We start from the raw sequence: 22,415 nt of genomic DNA, 5'->3' as shown, positions 1-22,415 counted from the left end.
AAATTTATAGTTCAATTCTAAATTCGTTCGTGGAAGATAGAAAAAGTAATACCATACTTGTGAATATTTTCTCGAAGAGATGAAAAATTTTAAATACTGTTCCAAATTTTTCACAGACGATAAAAAGTTCAAGTTCTCTTCGGAATTTTACCAAAGAAAATAATTCAATTCTAATTTCTCCAGAGAAAATAAAAATCTTCCACTTCAGTTCTTTATTTCACAAAGACATAAAGAAATTTAAAGTTCAATTCTAAATTTTTCGGTGGAAGATCGAAAAAGTAATACCATACTTGTGAATATTTTCTCGAAGAGATAAAAAGTTCTAGTTCAATTTAAAATTTTCTTAACGAAGTGAAGAAAAATTCAAGTTCTCTTCGGAATTTTACCAAAGAACATAATTCAATTCTAATTTCTCCAGAGAAAATCAAAATCTTCCACTTCAGTTCTTTATTTCACAAAGACATAAAGAAATTTATAGTTCAATTCTAAATTTTTCGATGGAAACAAGAAAAAGTAATACCATACTTGTGAATATTTTCCCGGAAGATAAAAAGTTCTAGTTCAATTTAAAATTTTCTCAACGAAGTGAAGAAGAATTCAAGTTCTCTTCTGAATTTTAGCAAAGAACACAATTCAATTCTAATTTCACCAGAGAAAATCAAAATCTTCCACTTAAGTTCTTTATTTCACAAAGACATAAAGAAATTTAAAGTTGAATTCTAAATTTTTCGGTGGAAGATAGAAAAAGTATTACCATACCTGTGAATATTTTCTCGTAGAGATGAAAAATTTAAAATACTGTTCCAAATTTTTCACGGAAGATAAAAAAGTTCAAGTTCTCTTAGGAATTTTACCAAAGAACACAATTCAATTCTAATTTCTCCAGAGAAAATAAAATCTTCCACTTAAGTTCTTTATTTCACAAAGACATAAAGAAATTTAAAGTTCAATTCTAAATTTTTTGGTGGAAGATAGAAAAAGTAATACTATACTTGTGAATATTGTCCCGTAATATAAAAATTTCTATTTCAATTTAAAATTTTCTCAACAAAGTGAAGAAGAGCTCAATTTTTCTTCTCAATTTTACTCAAGACCACAATTCAATTCTAGTTTCACCAGAAAAAATATAAATCTTCCACTTAATTTCATTATTTAATAAGGACATAAAGAAATTTAAAGTTTAATTCTAAATTTTTTGGTGGAAGATAGAAAAGTAATACCATACTTGTGAATATTTTCACGGAAGATAAAAAGTTCTAGTTCAATTTAAAATTATCTCAACGAAGTGAAGAAAAGTTCAAGTTCTCTTCTGAACTTTACCAAAGAACACACTTCAATTCTAATTTCTCCAGAGAAAACAAAAATCTTCCACTTCAGTTTTAAGTTCCACAATGAAATAAAGAAATTTAAAGTTCTATTCTAGGTTTCAGACAACAAACACCTATGAGGGACTAAGATTCCTAGCTCTGAAAAGTCTAAAAAGCAAACTACAAATCCCAAATCATAATTTTCTGACAGCACACACCTATGAAAGGCTAAGAAACCTAGCTCAGAAAAGTCAAAAATAGCAAGTTAACCATCCCAAATCATAGGTTTCAGACAACACATACCTATGAAAGGCTAAGAAATCCAGCTCAGAAAAGTCAAAAATAGCAACCCACCCATCCCAAATCATTGGTTTCAGACAACACACATCAACGAAAGACTAAGAAATCTAGCTTAGAAAAGCTCGAAATAGTAATTTACATATCCCAAACCATATGTTTCAGACAACATTCACCTACGAAATACTATGAAAACTTAGCTCAGAAAAGCCTGAAATAGCAAATTACACACCTCAAATCATAATTTTCAGACAACACACACCTACGAAATACTAAGAAACCTTAGCTCAGAAAAGCCTGAAATAGCAAACTACTCATCCTAAACTATAGGTTTCATTCAACAAACACCTATGAGGGACTATGAATCCTAGCTCTGAAAAGTCCAAAAAGCAAACTACAAATCCCAAATCATAGGTTTCAGACAACACACAACCAACGAAAGACTAAGAACCTTATATCCCAAATCATAGGTTTCAGTCAACACACACCAACGAAAGACTAAGAAATCTAACTCAGAAAATCCCTAAATAGTAATTTACATATCCCAAATCATAAGTTTCAGACAACATTCACCTACGAAATACTATGAAACCTTAGCTCAGAAAGGCCTGAAATAGCAAATTAGACAGCTCAAGTCATAAGTTTCAGACAACACACACCTACAAAATACTAAGAAACCTTAGCTCAGAAAAGCCTGAAATAGCAAACTACTCATCCCAAACTATAGGTTTCAGACAACAAACACCTATGAGGCATAAGAATCCTAGCTCTGAAAAGTCCAAAAAGCAAAACTACAAATCCCAAATCATAGGTTTCAGACAACACACACCAACGAAAGACTATGAAATCTAGCTTAGAAAAGCCCGAAATAGTAATTTACATATTCCAAATCATAAGTTTCAGTCAACACACACCTACGAAAGGCTAAGAAATCCATCTCTTAAAAGTCCAAAAGCAAACTACTCATCCCAAACTATAGGTTTCAGACAACAAACACCTATGAAAGGCTAAGAAATCTAGCTCAGAAAAGTCAAAAATAGTAATTTACATATCCCAAATCATAAGTTTCTGACAACACACACCCATGAAAGGCTAAGAAACCTAGCTCAGAAAAGTCCAAAAGCAAACTACTCATCCCAAACTATAGGTTTGAGACAACAAACACCTATGAGGGACTAAGAAATCTAGCTCAGAAAAGTCCGAAATAGTAATTTAAATATCCCAAATCATAATTTTTTGACAACATTCACCTACGATATACTAGGAAAGCCTAGCTCATATATGTCTGAAATAGCAAACTACTCATCCCAAACTATAAGTTTCAGACAACAAACACCTATGAGAGACTAAGAATTCTAGCTCTGAAAAGTCCAAATAGCAAACTACACATCCCAAACCATAATTTTCTGACAACACACACCTATGAAAGGGTAAGAAATCCAGCTCAGAAAAGTCAAAAATAGCAAACCACCCATCCCAAATCATAGGTTTCAGACAACACATACCTATGAAAGACTAAGAAATCCAACTCAGAAAAGTAAAAAATAGCAACCCATGCACTCCAAATCATAGGTTTCAGACAACACACATCACCGAAAGACGGGGCCCGGGGGGGGCCTTTGAGGGTCTGGGAGGGGGGACCTTGAGGGCTGGGTGGTCCTTTGGGAGCTTGGGGGGACCTTTGAGGACCAGGGGCTTCCTTCGAGGTGGGATTAGGGGTATCAGACCCCTTTGGGGTTGGGGATAGAGGACCTCACGACACTGTTCAAATTGAACTTGTGTATTATAACGACCACAGAGTTTCACCCTCAAATCCTCTTCTAAAATCTCTTCAAAAATCATCTTTTAAAATGTCTCTAACTGTTTTGCCGAAATAATTCCCTAAAATAATAATTTGTTCTGAAAAGATATAATAAAGCCTTAAAAAAATTAAAATGGGGGCTCAGGAGCCTTTGGGGCGCCGGGGGCCCTTTAGGGGGGGGAGGGGGTCCTTCTGTGTCTCAATGCACAAAAAATATATTAAAAAATGGGGGAGGGAAAGGGGGAGTATGAGGGGAGGGGAGGAGGGGAGGGGGAGGAGAGGGGGAGGTGAGGAGGGGGAGAGGGAGGGAGGGGGTGGGGGCCTTTGGGGGCCAAGGGGGGGAGGGGGCCTTTGGGGCCTGGTGGGTCCTTTGGGGGTCTGGGGGACCCTTGAGGGCCGAGTGGCCCTTTGGGAGCCCGGTGGACCTTTGAGGACCGGGGGCTTCCTTCTGGGTTGGGGTGGGGTATGAGGACCCTTCGGGGTTGGGGAGGGGTATGAGGACTCTTTGGGGTTGTGGTAGGGGACCTCACAACACTGTGCAAATGGAACTTGTGTATTATGACGACCACAGAGTTTCACCCTCAAATCCTCTTTTAAAATCATCTTTTAAATCATCTTTTAAAATGTCTCTAACTGTTTCGCCGAAATAATTCCCTAAAACGGTTTCGCCCAAATAATCCCTAATCGTAACTCCAGCGTGTTCCTTTTGTTTTTGGCATCTCTGTGCTTTCACATTTCAAATTTCTAGGAAACCCTTTCCTACGGTAATCTCTTCATCTCATAAATGTTCCTAGCTACACTATTAAGGTTTCGTTAGAATATCAATTTATCTCTCCGACTTAAAGCTCAGTGAAGCCGTATTTAAAAATAGAATTTCTATCTCTTTAGACTCCCACATAATTCCAAGATAACAAGTGACGTCATGTCTAATTCCTGACACTAAAGATCAATGAAGCCCTATTTAAAAATAGAATATTAATTTTTCTCTCTGACCTAAAGAACGTTTATCCCTCAGACCTATGATTAAAGAAACCATAATGTTTCTTAATTCCCCCTTCGTGAATCAATACATTCCCCTAGCGATTATGTAAATCAAGTTCTCAGGTTAGGTTAGCCTAAAGATCAAAGAAGCCATGTTTGTTTCTTAGTTCCCCCTTCGTGAATCAATAATTTCCCCGCCGATTATGTAAATCAAGTTCTCAGGTTAGGCTAGCCTAAATATAAAAGAAGCGATGTTTGTTACTCACTTACAACGAACAGACATAAAACAGACATAAATTGCTGTTGACATCCATAAATGTGAGAAAGTTCCTGTTTTTTCATTCTCACTGACAACGAACCATAAAACAGACATGGATTGCTGTTGACATCTATGAAAAAAATATCAAATAAATTGACCAACAAACATAACCGTCCAATAAAACATACTTAAATGTGAGAAAATTCATGTTTTTTCAAGTGAGAAAAATTCTGTTTTTCCATTCTCACTGACAACGAACAGACATAAAAACATTCATAAATTATGTAAAAAAGTTGTAGGTGGCAGCAGGGGTGAGCAATGGGACCTCCTGAGGCCTTTCTACTGGGGAGCTGGATTTACAGGCATTATCTAAATGTCAATCACAAATTAAGTAAAAAAACTAAATTTTTTCATCTGGAAGTAAGCAGCAACATTAAAACATATATGTATTAAAACATAAATATGCTATATGTTAAAAATATAGCATTTATGTGGCGGGTTTCCCCATCCTCAATACCTCACTCTTTACGGTAAAGTTTGTCTAGAACTTTTAAATAATGTTATTATTCCAATCAAACGACCCTTGTGTTTCACGAGTCATTCTTAAATAATTGGAACAAAACGTCAAACTTTAGCGTAAATAAAAATGTATTGAGGAGGGGCAACCCCCTCATATAAGTAATAATTTCTGTTTGTTTTAAGTTTTAATCTTGCTCCTGACTCTCAGTTTAAGAAAAAATGTTTCCTTTTATTTAAATATTAGTAAAGATGGTGGATGCAGTGGAGTATATTTGAAACAGTAAGCTGCACGAAAGATGTGGCTCTATCCCATTTTTAGGGATATAATGAGAGAGAGGTTGAAATTACTAGGAGTAGTGATGCTTCCATTGGTTCAAGCACGCCCATAGCAGAAGGTTCAAGCACGCCCATATCCCCATAATATGTCTGCAACATGCCCTCTAAAGTAACTGCATTTATGCAATATTCTCGCCTGGCAAGATTCTGGTTCTGTTGAAAGAGGTCTGACAGGCTTTGGTATGCATTGTTATATCATGTCACACACCTTTTCTGAACTTGCATTGTTTCTAGGCAAAATCATGTCCAAAAATGCATCGCCTTGGGATAGAAGTCATTTTTTGAGAATCAGTTTTTTTCTGGAAGTGGGACACTCAACATGGATGCTTATACACTACTGAATATTGAAAATGTTGATGAAACGGGACGTAGAACGTCTTAGGTGGTGATGGAAATTACTAGGGGTTCACGATTAACCCTAGAATGGGACAAGATGTATAATGGGTATGTTATAACATTAAGCAAATTCAAGTCGGAAGAACAAATGTGCTTTGCCGCTAAGGTGGATATAGCGCATATACAGAGACTACAAGATGGATTAAATGCGCTGGCGAAATATATTGAAGAGAACAATTTATAGAAAGCGCTTAGTCTGTATTTGCTAGTGAGTCTGTTAAATGGATATCTTTGAGAATCATAAAATCTCACGTAATCTCGTAAAATTGGAAAACTGTTTAGTTTTAGATAATGACTGTCTGGAATTATCTCTTCAAAGAAAGACATTTTCCCAAGATCTGCTTAACAATGCAAAGGGAACCAATTCCCCATCTTTGGACTATTGTATGAAACTTTGTCATCGTGGCCCCCAAGACTTTACTCAATTTATAGATATTTTAATCGAGACAAAACAAAACGATATTGTAGTTTTGTTCTTAACCACTACAAAGAAGGCAATTTTGCAACGCTCCTAGGACACATTTTTATCGATCTAGACTCAGTTTGTTTCTGGAAGTGAGAGTGTCAACATAGAAAAATGTTTTACACATGCCCATTATGTTTGTATACTTTGGGCAGCTGGTCGTCCTGTGAGAATTTTACTATTTCGGATGAATATAATGAAAGGTGTAAATTATACAATCAATGTAAATTGCATAGAGGATATGAGTGCAAATTAAAGACTGTAATTCCTGTCTTGAAGAGATTTGTGACTCTCATAATAGAGTATTTTTATGTTCCAATTGTCACTATGGTAAATGTAATCAATGGGAAAAGACTTAAACTAGTATAATCGCAAAAAACTGTAAACGTGAGTTCAGTTTATTTTTAAGAGAATGGTATCGTCGAGGCTTTAAATTGTTTTGGGAAGATGAACTTGGTCTAACCTTCAATTGCTGGAATAATAAAAGTTTGGTTTTTATGACATCACTATGAAGATACTGGCTATTATGATTATAAACCTACAGACTTTTATTTGGCTGTTACAGAAAATGATCCTTCATATGAGAATTTGGTATATGACATTGCTTCAAATAAGCAAATTGAAACACGTGAATTTTATAATATGAATCAGAGTAGTATTATTGACTTTAAAAACAGATTTAATGAAAGTGAAGATACCCTATATTGTAGAAAATGTGACCCCGACTTTACACGTCAAGACGAATACAAGTTGAATCCTGACCAGCTGTTACCACTTATCATTTCTGATGATTACCTATACGTAGAAGAAGAAATCTAAAGGACACAGTTTTTTGTACAAAATTTTATTAATAAACAAATGTCCATACATTGTTAAAGCATTTCACTTTTAGGGCAGCGAAATTTATATTATAGAGGTAGGTTAGAGTATTTTCAACTAGAAAGTCTTTCAATCGAGGAATTTCGCAATAAATCCTGAGGAATTTCATGAAAGTATGTCCACGACGTCGAAAAATTAAATATAATAGGACATGAAAATCGCAGCTTTTCGTTGATAGATCTTGTACCCGCTTCCAATTTTGAATAATAGATTTTCCACTCTGCTCAAAAAAATTTTTGATGTGAGGTGTGTAGAATGTATATGGTAGTCCAAGCGGATCAGAAAATTCTATATTGCTTCTTGTTGGAAATATACATAACCAATGACCCGTCTTTACACTTGATGGACTGCTATTAACAATAATAAGGGTATTATCAAAATGGTGAATATACTCCAGGAAATCTGAAGGTATGCAATAGGAATTCTATTTTGACATTTATGGGCCCATGTTAAACACGTCAATTATTTGATTCCTGTTCATGGTGTCAAGTCTAATAAAACACTGCCATCAGGAGTAATCTCCCAATAGGTTTCAAATTGATTTAGCGAGATTAATGCAATATTTTCCTCCAATGGTTTGGCAAAGGTTCACTCTAACCGCACATTGTTCTTCCGGACGATACTCATATCTTGAGTACCGGATAAACCAAATACAATGATGTCATGTGTTTTCACAAATATTTCTCCACTTATACCATTTTCGAATAATTTTGAATCTCGATCTAGGGACTGCATTGTCAATTCAGAGAGGGTCCTCTAGGATTTATCAAAGGATAAATTGTAGAGCGGGATTCAATTTACTTTACATACAAGAGACGAAATTCCAAACAGTTCAAATTTATGTGGGGAATCTGTCCATGATCTAACAGCAGTAGCACTTTTTATAAAAGCCAATGCCAATTTTGAAATAATTTCGCCCTTGACAAATGACGAATCAGTATAGGTACGCGTACCTGTAGCAATATGGTGTTGATTTGTGATTGTATGAGGCAGAAACAATTTGATATTATTTCCAGAGGCTCTTAATTTTTCAATTGCAAAAGCCATAGAACTAATAACTTGTTGTTTCCGTACATGACGTATTGCCGAGGTAAGAGAGTCTGTTACATCGGGTGCAATGTCCAATTCTTCTTGCATAATATAATTGGACGGTGCGAGATGTATTTTTATATCAATCTTTACATTAAGAGGTAGCCATTGAGGTATATTCAATATCTTATGATTTATTTTTCCCACTAAATGTAAATCTTTAGTTGTCGCCTCTCCAAGAATAATGGTAGTATCAGTATTCGTTTTATATTCATATCCAATGGCCATACCTTTCAACTGCTTACAGGAAATTGGAGTCATCAACATGAATTGAATATAACTTGCATAATTTGAAAGATTATTGCTCGTGCTGACCAATGTTCCATTTATATAGACACTTGTTTGTCAAAATAAATTGTATAGTACACAATTTTGGTAGGATAACCCCTCAGCGGCACTTGGTTTTTCATTGTCTGATTTTTTTACAGTGACATTTAAATCTAAAAATGTTGAATTCAAATCGATAAAGTAGTCTCCATTGGAATAAATTTGAAAATTGACATTTTCAGAGAGCGGTTGTTGCGGTTAAATTGTTCGTAGTATCCATGTTTTACACTGACATATACATTTTCATCATTGAAAAGATTTAGAGATGATGTGACTGAAGGGTTAGAATCTTTATAGGGTAGATATTCCATTTTTCTAGGAAAAGAAATCCTTTTTGGATCTTTTTATTTTCTTTGATGCTTTACGCTTCTGTGCTGGCTTGAGATTGATGAGTGAGGGGGTATTTCTTCTCCCTTTTAAACCTTTTCCATGTTGTTTCAATCGCTCATCGAGGGGTCGCATAGCAATCATTATCAGGACATACAAACTGAGTTCTAGTAGTCATATCACTGAATGGGTCAAAAATGACATGTCATTACAGCCAAACCTTTTGTTATTAGTAGTGGTTCACCCATTTTGCTTCTTTATGTTAACTGACAGAGCTCCAAATACGAAATATTGACTGGAACGTATTGAAGATGCCTTATATTGTAAAGATGAATATGGTCATTAGAGGTTTTCTGTTCAATAACACGTAGGAGTGGAACACTGGTATTGCCATCTCTTGATCTCTTGACAAAGGATACATAAAGTTATATACAACTGTCCGAGGAGAAACCCGGTGGATACTCTGCTAAAATAACACCATTCATGCCACTAACGTTTCCTGCATTTTTACCGTTGATTAGATTATGTTTAAAACCAAGCACTTCTCTTAGATTATAATTGAGAATAACCTTTTTATTGTCAATGGGCGAACTAATGTAGATTTTACCCTCTTTCTTTGAATAATTGAATTGAAAGGCTCCATTTTTACGAGTGGAATTTTTTTGTTGATTGCATGACATAATTCGCTCATAATCCCAATCCCCTTATATAGTATTGTGACAAAGGGGTATTCAAATGAAATCATATTTTCAATTACATATTGATCGTTAACAATTGGCCAATCATGGGGTCTAATTTTTATATTGTATACTTGATTCTTTCTTAGGATATCATATATATTTTTAAGAATACAATCTACTAGAGCAACTTCATACCTTCCCTCAAATTTAATGACCGGAGAAAATTTTGTCCAAAAATTGCTCGTTTCATTCAAATCGTCATAAAGATGATCAGAAATATTGGACATGAATGTCACGTAAGAACATTCAGACATTATGAACGTCTTCAGCGGGTAAACACGAATCAAAATCCGAGTTGTATCCTAGCCAGTGAACAAGCAACTGTCGCTTACCTTTGCGAGTACGAGTCTTTAATACCTTTTCAATTTGCTATTTCACTATTTCCAACTTTTTCTAATTCATAATCATAAAAACCGCAAAGAATCTCTTCATCTTTCATGTCAAACAACCGATACGTTGTAGGTTTAGTGTCTAGGATTTTTGCCACTTTAAAAAGTTCAGTGGACCACAGATAATTTCCCTTTTCGAAAATTTTTCGTGTACGATTGATTCAAACAGTATCACCAACATTAATTTTTTTCTTCTCTGCCTTTTCATTAGAATATTGTTTAAATAAATGTGTATTGTCACTATGATGAACTTCCTGAGGACTAGTATTGAACAAGGTTCGATTAGGGCGATGATCATAAATCATCATAACTTTGGCAAAATCATGAATAAATGCAGCCGTATTTCTCAATTTACAATACCTTGGAATTAAAAGTCGAATTGTTCGTATTAAAAGTTCAGCCAATGACCTCTTTAAGGGACTATGACTATTATAGAGCATTGTATTATATTTCAATAAAACCTTCTTGGCATGTGGATTAACAAATTTACTAACCTGGTCAGTTTGAATTTTTTTATAAAAATCCTGGTGAAAGATAGATTGAAGAGTTTCAGCAACTTCATTGCCCCTCTTTGAATGCAAGGGAAGTGCATATGCATACTGACTAAAAGCACTTATTGCAAGTAAAATATACTTGTTCGGTATATTATGACGTCTTTTAATCGCGTTTACAGTCAAAAGATTTGCTTGTAATATATGAAGAGGATAAAAGGCTTTAGTTTTTCGAGAGTCACAACTTCTGGTCCTATGATTTCGAAGTAGAGTATAACCGGGTCCCTTCTGTAAATACTCTTTTGCTAACTTCTTTTCAACTCTGGTGACTTGAGAAAGTGTAGTGGGAGAACTGAAACTTCCTGGCTCTCCAATATTTTCCTAAACACCTTTCAAAACTTGATCCATTTTGATTTTAGTCGTCCGCTACCCTTTTGTATACCACCAGGTGAATTAATACGTCTTCTCTTTTATCCAACTACCACCGTTGTAATATTGCCACTGGGTGTTCTATTATTTTCCGAGAAAGATTTAAAATCATTATCTTCTACCTTTAATGGACTATGTTCTTTTAATTTCTTTAAAATTTGCTTATTGCCGATAAGACTTTTAGGAAATTTGACGACTTTGAAAAATTATATAAATGACTATCAAAGGATTCGACTCTTTTACGATTTGCAATCAGATCTGATAATAAATCAATTAAATTGTAGGGCTTGCCCTGGATATACGTCAAGAGTCTTTTACCTTGTTCACGAAAGTATGGAGGCAAAAAATCTACAACACTTGTTAATAAATCTTCTTTTTTCGATGTTTCAAAACTTTCACTATTATCAGAAGGTTGATCAATGACAATGAAATTGAGCGGTTTTTCACGAGAAGTTTAATGTTTATTGGCACGACGAAAGGCATTTCGAAGCAAAATTATCTTTTCCTCATCGGAAATTGTTTCATTATTAATAAATTTATAAAGATTATCTTCAAAGGGATCTTTGGATGACAGGGCAAGTTCAATTGGTGTCAACTTATAAGGTTTAGCCATTTCTAAAGAAGAGTATTTACAAGTCCGGCGATTATCGGTAGTAACACCGAAAAGAAGTTACCAACCACTTGAACAAGACGTTTCCTTTTACAATTTGCTTTCTTTGTGCAAGCTAGAGTGCGTACAAGTGATCTACGTTGCTTAGTCTGCTGCTAAACAAGATCTGACAATTGAAAATTACCTTCCATTAAATTTAAACAAAGTTCAGACAAGAGATTGATAAATTTCTTGTCAACACCATTCTTGAGTATTACTTTTCTAAGTCGTTGTTCTGAATTGGCTAGCTCGGAAAATAAATGTCGGTTTTTATGTAGCTTCTTCAGTGTCATGATGGCGACTAATGAACTTTTTTGCTATTCACGGGTAGATATACAGTAATTCTATTACTCAAAATATCGGTGACTACACGGAACTCTTCGGGTGTGTTTTGATTCAGGTCCAATAATATGTAACCATAAGGTTTACTAGTTGCTTGATTGTATGCGGAAAGTAAAATTTTGGGTTCACCAGGGTAGATTTGTTTGTTTAGAGTTATAAGGGAACTTGAATCGCAAACAACTCTATAGATGATATAGTAGGTACAATTCATGGCAATTGTTCTCATACATTTACTCTGAGGAAAAAGACTATGGGGCAAAATAGTTAAATAAATTTTTTTCCGAAGGGATCGGACCGTGAATGATTATAACATTTCCTGTGACCATTCTTCAATAGATTCAGCTAAATCGTCAATAATCAACCACGAGTTTGGGGCAATACTAGTAAACACGTCAAGTCCTTGTATGAATTTTATGCTTGGATCAATCTTCTTTATTTTGTCCTAAGATTCTTGCCATACACTATGGCAATAAAAGATATTTTTAGGGTTTTCTAAAAACATTTTATTACGGTTTTGAATTATTTTAGTTAAAAGTGGCATTTTGCCAGACATGGACTGTCCGCTAAGAAATGATCTAAAGGGTGTGCTAAATTGATACATACTCTTTCAATGTTAAAATGTAACTAACCTAACCTAACCTCAATCTGTTGAAAAAATAGTCAAGAAATAGAATACATGGTTTCTTTAATTCTCATATATATATACAACAAAATTAAAAATAAACACTGGAATATATTTACTATCAAAACTTACAAAATAAACGCATGAATATATTTACAATGTACATTTTAAAAACACTGGGGGAGCCCCGACTGGGATGGAAGGTGGCCAGCGGGTCGCGGTCAGCAGGTGTGGTGGCCGGAAGGTGGCAGCGAGCTCGCTGCCACCGTACCACCGTACCACCGTACCACCGTACCACCGTACCGCTGCGCCGTACCACAGCTCGCTGGCAGCGAGCTGTGGTACGGCAGCTGGTGACAAGATAAAATAAACACTTATAAACACTTTAAAATTACCGCTTTGCGCAACGAAAAAAAAATATAAATCTATATAAATAGATAAAAATGACTAGAAAAAAAGTAGTGCCAATCTTGTGACGTATATATTGCGAAAAGAGGTAATTTTAAAGTGTTTATTTTATCTTGTCACCGGCTGCCGTACCTTCCGCTCACTGCCCGCGGCACCTCCCGGTCGCCGTGCCCGCTGGCCGTCTCCCGGGCTAGCCGGGGCTCCCCCAGTGTTTTTGAAATGTACATTGTAAATATATTCATGTGTTTATTTTGTAAGTTTTCATAGTAAATATATTCCAGTGTTTATTTTTAAATTTTGTTGCATATATATGAATTAAAAAAACCATGTATTCTTTTTCTTGACTATTTATTCAACAGATTGAGGTTAGGTTAGGTTAGTCGCATTTTGACATTGGAAGCAGGGTCATCCTCAGAAGGATTTTAGTAGATCTAGTAAAATTAAAACAATCTATTAAATTTAGAGGATCTAGGAAATTTCCCGAAATCTAGTAGAAAGTCACGATTTATAGTAAACACAACTTTTATTATTTTCCATAAATTCAGGGGGGAAATTAGGTTAAATTTAGTAATTAGTGTTTAAATTTAGTAATTAGGTAAAATTAGTGTTAAATTAGGGTCCATCATTACAAAATCTGATTTCAATTACGCTAGATATTATGGCTACTATTGCTCTCTATTTTGCGATTTCGCGTCAACCATAGCGCTTAAAAATCTTTACTTTTCTCTCGGCTTCTTCTTGATACTCGCTTTGAAAGGCAAACTATTTAAAATCAGGACTGATATGCCGGCTTAATTTGTTTTCAGAAAATTCTCCCAGACTCTCATACTTTTTCAATATATCTGAATTTTACAACCTGAAGACCATTGATAAAGTTTAATTCGGGCTTCGCCAGCAGAAACTCCAGAATTCAAGATTCCAGACTCTTGTATGACGTCTTGGAATATATACCGGATCTGGAATATAAAGTCTATCCAGTAGCACATCCAAATAATCCAATAAAAAGGAGTTTTGAACTTATAGGTTTCCGGAATTTTCAATCATACTATGAAAACGAAATAAAAGAGTAAAAGAGAAAAAAAAGAAAAAGGAAAAAGGGTTCGGAAAATCTTATTGATTATCCTCGTATAGAAAAAATCGATGCTTGATGGTGCACTCGACAAAAAAATTTCGACCATTTAGTAAAAACAGATGCAATTTAGTAAATTTTTCCTCTCAGATTTAGTAAATTCCAGGCCTGGGTGGCAACACTGATTGGAAGAGTATGTGTAAATTATAAACACCCTTCAGATCATGTCTGGCAAAATGTCACTTTTAACGAAAATAATTCAAAACCGTGATAAAATGTTCTTAGAGAACCCAAAAAATATCTATTATTGCTATAGTATATGGCAAGAATCTTATGATCAAATAAAGAAGATTGATCCCAGCCCAAAATTCATACAAGGACTTGACATATTTACTAGTATTGCAAATCGTGGTTGAAATCGTGGTTCAATTCAATTATTCAAAGAAAGAGGGTAAAATCTACATTAGTTCGCCCATTGACAATAAAAAGGTTATTCTCAATGATAATATAAGAGATGTGCTTGGTTTTAAACATAATGTAATCAACGGTAAAAGTGCAGGAAGCGCTATTTGCATGAATCGTGTCATTTTCGCCAAGTATCCACCCGGTTTCTCCTCGGACAGTTGAATATTTCTTTATGCATCCCTTGTCGACGGATCAAGAGTTGGCAAAACCAATGTCCCACTCCTACGTGTTGTTGAATGAAAAACCTCTAATGAACACATTCACCACTACAATATAAAGCACCTTCAATACATTCCAGTCAACACTTCGTATTTGGAGCTCTGTCACTTAACATTAAGAAGCGAATTGGCTGATCCACTAGCGATAACAAAAGGTTTGGCTGTAATAACATGTCATTTTCGACCCATTCAGTGAAATGGCTAATAAAATTCATTTTTTATTATTGATTGCTTTGCTGCTGCTCTTGGGGCACGACAGTTAGGACATGGAATGGGCTGTTATAGGGGTCGTTCGTCAATGTCTGGTTACGGTCTTGGCAATTAGTTTGCTAAGCTGTTTCGTTCTGCGCTACCCCTGGCTAAAAAATATAATGCAACGGTTGCAGTGGATTTTGCGTCCTCTAAATTATATGATTGGGGGTCTGGGAAAGATAATAAACAAAGTGCTTAGCGAAATCTCAGGTCAAGGGCGCAATCCCTCGGCAAGCGATTTAAACAACATGGAAAAGGTTTAAAAAGGATGAGAAAGACCCAGTCACTCATCAGTCTCAAACCAGCCCGGAAGGCATCAAAGAGAATAAAAAGGTCCAAAACGGATTTCTTTTCCTAGAAAAATGGCATATCTGCCCTATAAAGATTCTCACCCTTCAGTCACTTCATCTCCAAATTTTTTCAATGCGGAGAATTTAGATGTCAGTGTAAAACATGGATACTACGAAAAATTTTATCCACAACAACTGCACTCTGAAAATATCCATTTTCAAATTTATTCCAATTAAGACTACTTTATCGATTTGAATTCAACATTTATAGATTTAAATGCCATTGTAAAAAATCAAACAATAAAAAACCAACTCCCGCTGAAGGGTTATCCAACCAAAATTGTGTACTACACAATTTATTAGGCATAAAGGGTAGTGTTTTAAATTGGTTTGAATCGTATTTAAGTGAACGGAAGCTACGAGTGACTTTGAGTAACAAATCTTCTCAGCCGTTTCCCATAAAGTGTGGTGTTCCACAGGGCTCAGTTCTTGGTCCTCTCCTTTACCTGATATTTGTAGACACAATGAGATTCTACATTCCCGGAGCTTCAGTTACTTCTTTTGCTGACGACACGGCTTTAGTGATTGCAGCAAAGTCGCTGCAAGAGCTCTTGTTCAAGGCTAATAAGGCGCTGAATGGCCTACATGAATTTGTTTGTGCTAGCCTACTTAGCGTCAATGCATCAAAACTAATTTTATGATGTTTACGAGGACTGGTTCTGCTCCCACTCTCCCTGGTGTCATTATTTACAATGGCCTACCGCTCTCACAAGTCGAAGAGATCCGATATCTGGGATTCATCCTGGATCGAAACTTGAGTTGGAGAAAACACTGCGACATCAAAGCATGCAAGCTGGCTCGAGGCCTTAGAGTTCCGAACCGTTTTCAAAATTTTTTACCTTTGAGAATTCTGCTTTTATTTTATTTTTCCATAATAGCGCCTTATATAAATTATGGTTGTTTGATTTGGGCGAGTAATTTTAGTTGCAATTTTAGAAGAGTTCAAGTTCTGCAGAATAAGGCTATAAGGTTGATTGGAAGGTATGATCGTGGTGTTGATAGCACTGAATCACTTTTTAGAAAGTTTAAGATTTTAAAGGTTGGTGAAATAAGGGATTATCAAATTGGAGTTTTTGTATTTCAGTGTCTGAATGGTTTTGCACCGGATTTTTTTATGAATATTTTTAAGCTTAATTCGTTTTATCACGATTATTCGACTAGGAGTGCGGCTAGTCTTGCATCTGAGCCACGGAACACAACGAGAGCGAGTCAAGTGACCAGACACATGGGCCCATCAGTTTGGAATTCGTTACCAGATTCTGTTTGTTAAGCTTAAAGTGTGCCGCAAATTAAAACCCGTATTAAAAATAATTTCTTTTCAGGAATTTGGTTGTTTTAAAGGTTTGAGATATTGCTTTTTTTTTTTTTTTTAGATATTTTATTTATTTTTTTTTTTTTTATTTTGTGCCATTATATATTTATCATTATTTTCTGTTATTATTATTTTTTTCCCCTTTTTTCATGTTAATTGGTTTGATGATTTGGCATGCATGATATCCAACCGGTCGCTTTTTCAACCATCTTCTTGCGTTTTTGCGACTTTTTTTCACATTGAGTTGTTTTTTTTTTAATAAAAATGTATGAACCTGAACCTGAACCTTGAACGGGGTGAGAGGAGGTCGTAGAAAAGGATTTAAGGGATATCGTAACTTCTCAGAAGGTTGTGAAGAAGAAGGCTTTGAACAGATTGTAGCTGAGGAGGAGCGTAAGTATCTGTGTTGGTTTCAGGTGGCTTGGTGCGACAGTCAGCCGTCGTTAGTAGTAGTAAAAGTGGCAGTAGTAGTGTAGCAGTAATAGTGGTAGTAGTAGTGTCTTTGGGGAATTGCATTTAAAAAAAACGATTATTTAATAAATATTGTCCTATATAAAATGCATTGAGATTTTAGAAAATTGAAGGACAGTTAAATTTTTTTTATATATAGCTCATAATATTTACAGAAGTCCGTGTTATTATTGTTGTAATGTTTCTGCCACGATGCCAGAAAGAATTTTGAGGATCTCATAAGAAAATATAACTTTTTTTTATTCTTTCTTCTTGAACTTCAACATTAAAAAAAAAATGATCATCAAAATCATAATATTATGAAGAATACTAGGTTAAAATTAGGTCCCTTCTATATGTCCCTAAATGACAAGCCACTGTGTGACGTACGACTCAGACACCAATCTATGCACGCCCTAAGGAGACGGAAATGTAAAACCTTGATTGTGAAAACTTTACTTAATTACACATTTGGACGCTCCTGTGGTGTCCCAGCTCTCCGCCAGTGCTTATGAAAAAAGAAAATCCAATGAGACACATTAGGGTTACATGCTCTTTTTTGAGATTCCCAGAAATTTGATTTCACAATTTACTTTTACCGTTGAGATAAACGTAAATACTATATATCAATATTCCTTAATAAGCTGTGAATTTGAGTGAAAACATTTTTACACGGGGCGTTTTCCTTCCCAAAGGTGGTTTTTAAGTTTCACTTGCCAAGAGGAGTACGAGGGGGAGCATTCAAAAAACAGATTTTAAACATTCATCCAGTTTAAGGATTTTTGACCATGGAAATTCTTATGATCAGGATGTAATTATCGTGATCAAATTATTATGATGGTACCGTTTTCTTGCTTCTCATCTTTTCCACTCGAGAAATGGCTCCAAAAATTCCACTTTTTGGAGCCACTTGGCCCTTTATTATGGCGGTATCAAGCTGAATTTACAGATGGATAGTCGGCATAAAAATTGTCTTTCCAATGAGCCCTTAAAAAGCTCTTTGGGGTATTTTGGTGACCTTCTAGTCCTGGTAAAAAAAAAGACAAATAAGTACTACCCATGCAAAAAAGGGATTTTCCTTGTTATTCAAGGTGGGGATACGTAAATCCCCTGTAGAGGACTTTCGATCATGGTAATTGTAATGGTGCACGTTTAATTTCTATCTTCTTACATTTTCGAGGGATTCCAAACTCTTTCCAAGATTCCCAAAAAAAAAAATTTCGCAATAAACATTTACTGTGAAGATTTATTAAAATAATAACTACATTCCCGAGTAAGCGTCAAGCTGCAAGTTTTCTTTCGCTAGACACTTTTTTATACGAAAGTCGTTTTTAAACTGTCGGTTACTGTGGGATGTGGCTCGCTCTTTACTAGGTTGCAGCTAGCGATTCAACCATGACAAAACAATACTAATAAATAAAACACAAGTAAGAAAAAATAACACTATTCTGGGCTCCCAGTCTCTCTTGTACCATAGAGTCCTTAAGACCAAAATATAACACTTGTTTCTTAAGTTCACCTTAACGAAGAAGCTCTTTTTTTGTGAACAATATCTTTGGATAAGATTTCGTGGTTAACTTGGATATGAAAATCCTTAATTAGTTCTTTTTCCCCTTCTAAAAAAAAGAAGAAAAAAAACAAACAAACTAGGAGTTCGAACTGTGACAGGTATTGAATAATTTTACTTTTTTTAACTCGTCATTGAAATACTATTTCCATGTTCTATTTCCTTACTGAAAGCGGATACTGATCAAATTAGATTTTTGGTAATCTGTATAAGGCTAAATTTAGATGGATTATATAAGGAAATGCCTTGACGATGGGAATTGAATATTTGCCTAATTGTGGATTATATTGATTTTTGTTTCTATTTTCCTTTGGTGGGGTCTTTTCTTCTTTTTTATATTTATGCATGTTTTATGTATATTTTTCTTGTCATTATTCATTTCAATTTTGTTTTGACTTATATATTTGATTTATTTATTTATCTGGTTTATATTTTTGGGCATCATTATATTTTGTGTATTATTTTATTACTTTTTGTTGTTGTTTTCGTTCTGTCCATTTTTTCTATTAATAGTGTTACTGATATCATTAAGGAGTTTAACCCCAATTATACGAGCTGTATGCTCCCTGTTGGGGGAACTTGCAATGTTGTTAAATGGTGTTTTGTTAATATATCTAAGCCTTTGTGATTAAACTTTGCGACAGGACTTGTAAAAACATAAAACAAAATGTTTATTTTCCTAAAGCAAAACTTTTTTTTTTGGCATGAAGCTGGTTAACGGCTCTTTAACAGCTCCTTAACAAGCCATCATTCACTTAGTAGCGTACTTTGTATCAAAATATTTATTCTAAATAGGACTTCCGACAAAATAAAGTTCCAGCTGTTGTGAAAGCAATCCTGATACTTAACGAACTTGTGTAAATCACTTAGTGATATTCAATTACTTTTCTAAACAATTGAAGCTATAGTCATATAAATGCATATATAACTGGAATTGCCATTGACATAATGTTTCTAAGAATAGTGCTTGATTTTGCCTGTAAATGGCAAAATATTTTGCCATTGAAAATGGCGACAGGTCCCCGCCTGTTCTATAATTGGACAGGATAAGTCTGCGAGCATTTATCCGGGGATGGAGGTTCAAAACAGATCAGTTTGTGAAAAACGTCTTATGTTCACTGATATTAACAGATTTTCACACAATGATGAAATTTGTGATCTTTTCGGGTGTTGAATTGCCATCCCCCACATCTACCCAGTGACTGTCCATGTTTATCTCATAAATTTTAGAAGAAAGAAGCACGGGCCGAGTGAATATTTTAGTCCATTAGATTATAACAAAACCAAACCGATTTTAAATTGAATTAAAGGGTGATGTTGTAAGTTACGATGAATAGAAATTATTTTACATTTTTTGTGAGTATGATTAATACATAAAATTTTGTCAAGAATATTTTACGTTTTTCAAAGAAAAATTTGGGAAACAAAGGCATTTCAAGCAAACTAATTTCAAATAAAAAATGTATATGTGAATTTGTTTTGAAAGGTGGGAATAGTGACTTGGAGTTCGGACTTCAAATAAACTTAATATTTTTTTTTTTATTATATAATTTTTGGAAATAGAGACCCTCTCTATTTTATACAGATGAACAAACTAACCGTATTGTAAGCCCAAGTGCTATTTGGTAAACTTTAGGAGAAAAGTGAAAAGTTCTCTTCTATGTTCGTCATTTTTACCGATGCTGCAAAAATAAATGCTCTAAACAAGACTAATATTACATTTTTTTTTTTTTTTTTTTTTTTTTTTTTTTTTTTTTTGTAGTTCGTATTACATCACTTCGAGAATGGAAGGGCTTGTATATTTGCATTGGGGTTAAACAACATAATTTTCTAATCTAATGTTTGGAAAGATAATCGATACAAACTAAATCTCGAATTATGATCTGGCTTTATACATTGCACCCTGAAATGCTTTCATTAAAACACTCCTGAAAGTTTAATATCAAGAATGAGGACTTTAGAGGATTGAAGCCCCCGCTTGTATCAGATAATTTCTGTTCGTTATAGCTCTTTACTTTATTTTGGATAACTTGCAATTTGGTTTAATAAGGTCATTGGTTTAATTGAAATGGCGACAAACGTCACATGTAGTTCACATCAAAAGTCTATTTTGTTTGTCTCACAGCTGAGAGACCTAGCTAAAATTTTCAGTTTTTTTTTCTTTTTCTTTGAGGGGTGGTAGGAGTAAGAGAATTTTGTGAATGGAAGAGTTTCTTTTCTGTGGTCCTAACAAAGAGTGTACATTACGTTTTTTTTTTTCTTTTTTGTACCCGTCTTTTGATTGACACATTTACGGATAATGGACTTACAAATAATTTAAAATAATTGTTGAATTTGAATGGATTATATATTTGTTTACAGAAGGCTTTACCTCGCAGCTTTGCAGCCTATAAGACTAAGTGACTGAATAAACAGCTTTTAAATTAGTTTAGACCGTATGTTAACCTCAGTCTTATTGGCTATATAGAAGAATTGTCCATCATTTTGATGTGCCACAATAACCATAACGGTCTTGTCACAGAGTTATCACTAAAGACTTTCAAAGCGTATCAAACTTATTCAAAATTTGATCAATTTTTTCAAAAACTCAAACAAGGAAAACTACTGTTTTGTATAGGAAGCACTGACATGTGTCTTTTTTTCTTGTTTTTTCCCCCAGGGTAATCCTTAGCGAACCAGTAGTTGTAGAATGGTAGGAAAGGGTTCATTCCAAACGGCATTGCCATACTTAGCGCACTTTCCAAGTAACAAAGGAGTTTTTGCCACAGTAGAGTCGTGTTCTCTGCCAGGTTGTGCCACCAAACATCAAAGTTCACTCAAAGAGGGTCGAAATGCCAGAGATGGCCAATTCTAAGGTAGCCAATCACCTTTCCATGGTCTAAAACCATATGAAGAACGTTTTTATCAGTAGAAAGGCCTCAGGAGCTCCGACGATTCACCCCTGCTGCCACCTACGACTTTTTTTAACACTAAATATGGGCATAGAGTCATTAGGGAGAACACGTGGTTAATGGGGTCAATTACCTAAAATCAGTCATTAATCAAATTGTTTCCGGGCAAAGTTTAATAATGTCTGACAGGTACTGTTAATCATTAATCAAATTGTTTCCCGGCGAAGTTTAATAATGTTTGACAGGTGATGTCAAGATTAATTGATATGTCACGAAAGGGGAATTAATTTGTTGTTTCTAAGGGGAATTATTGATTCAAGAAAGGGGAACTAATTTGTTGTTTCTAAGGGGAATTATTGATTCACGAAAGGGGAATTAATTGTTGTTTCTAAGGGGAATTATTGATTCAAGAAAGGGGAATTAATTTGATGTTTCTAAGGGGAAGGTGGGGAAGAGATATATTGATTGCGTAATCGAAGGGAGAGAACTCCCGAGAAATTGATTACATAATCGGTAGAACCCTATAAGGAGCTCGTGACGGGAATCCATTTATGGGCATAGAATGACGTAATCAACTATGACAAATGGATTTCTGAGAAATTGATTACATAATCGGTAGAACCCTATCAGAATGTCATGACGGGAATACATTTATGGGCATAGAATGACGTAATCAACTAGGACAAATGGATTTCTGAGAAATTGATTACATAATCGGTAGAACCCTATCAGAAGGTCATGACGGGAATTCATTTATGGGCATAGAATGACGTAATCGACTAAGACAATT

The 22,415-nt window shown here is 34.9% G+C and overlaps 1 protein-coding gene across 2 annotated transcripts in view; it reads left to right on the top strand.

The window, feature by feature from the left end:
* LOC148946053 (uncharacterized) overlaps positions 1 to 22,415 on the top strand; it is a 349,628-nt gene that overhangs the window by 228,546 nt on the left and 98,667 nt on the right. The window contains exon 8 of one of the 2 annotated variants that reach the window (XM_089097872.1): positions 5,735 to 5,861. The exons of the other annotated variant lie outside the window; for it this stretch is intronic. Within the exon in view, the coding sequence (XP_088953998.1) occupies positions 5,735 to 5,785 (51 nt within the window). The 3' untranslated portion in view covers positions 5,786 to 5,861. Of the gene's footprint in view, positions 1 to 5,734; positions 5,862 to 22,415 lie in introns of those variants that run through there. 2 annotated transcript variants of the gene reach the window in all.

This window comes from Artemia sp. Qi Xiang Cuo, chromosome 12 (genome assembly GCF_049724085.1).
Source record: "Artemia sp. Qi Xiang Cuo chromosome 12, ASM4972408v1, whole genome shotgun sequence".
Lineage (NCBI taxonomy): Eukaryota > Metazoa > Arthropoda > Branchiopoda > Anostraca > Artemiidae > Artemia > Artemia sp. Qi Xiang Cuo.
Note: the sequence above shows the minus strand (reverse complement) of the source record. Positions and strands in the feature narration are given on the sequence as shown.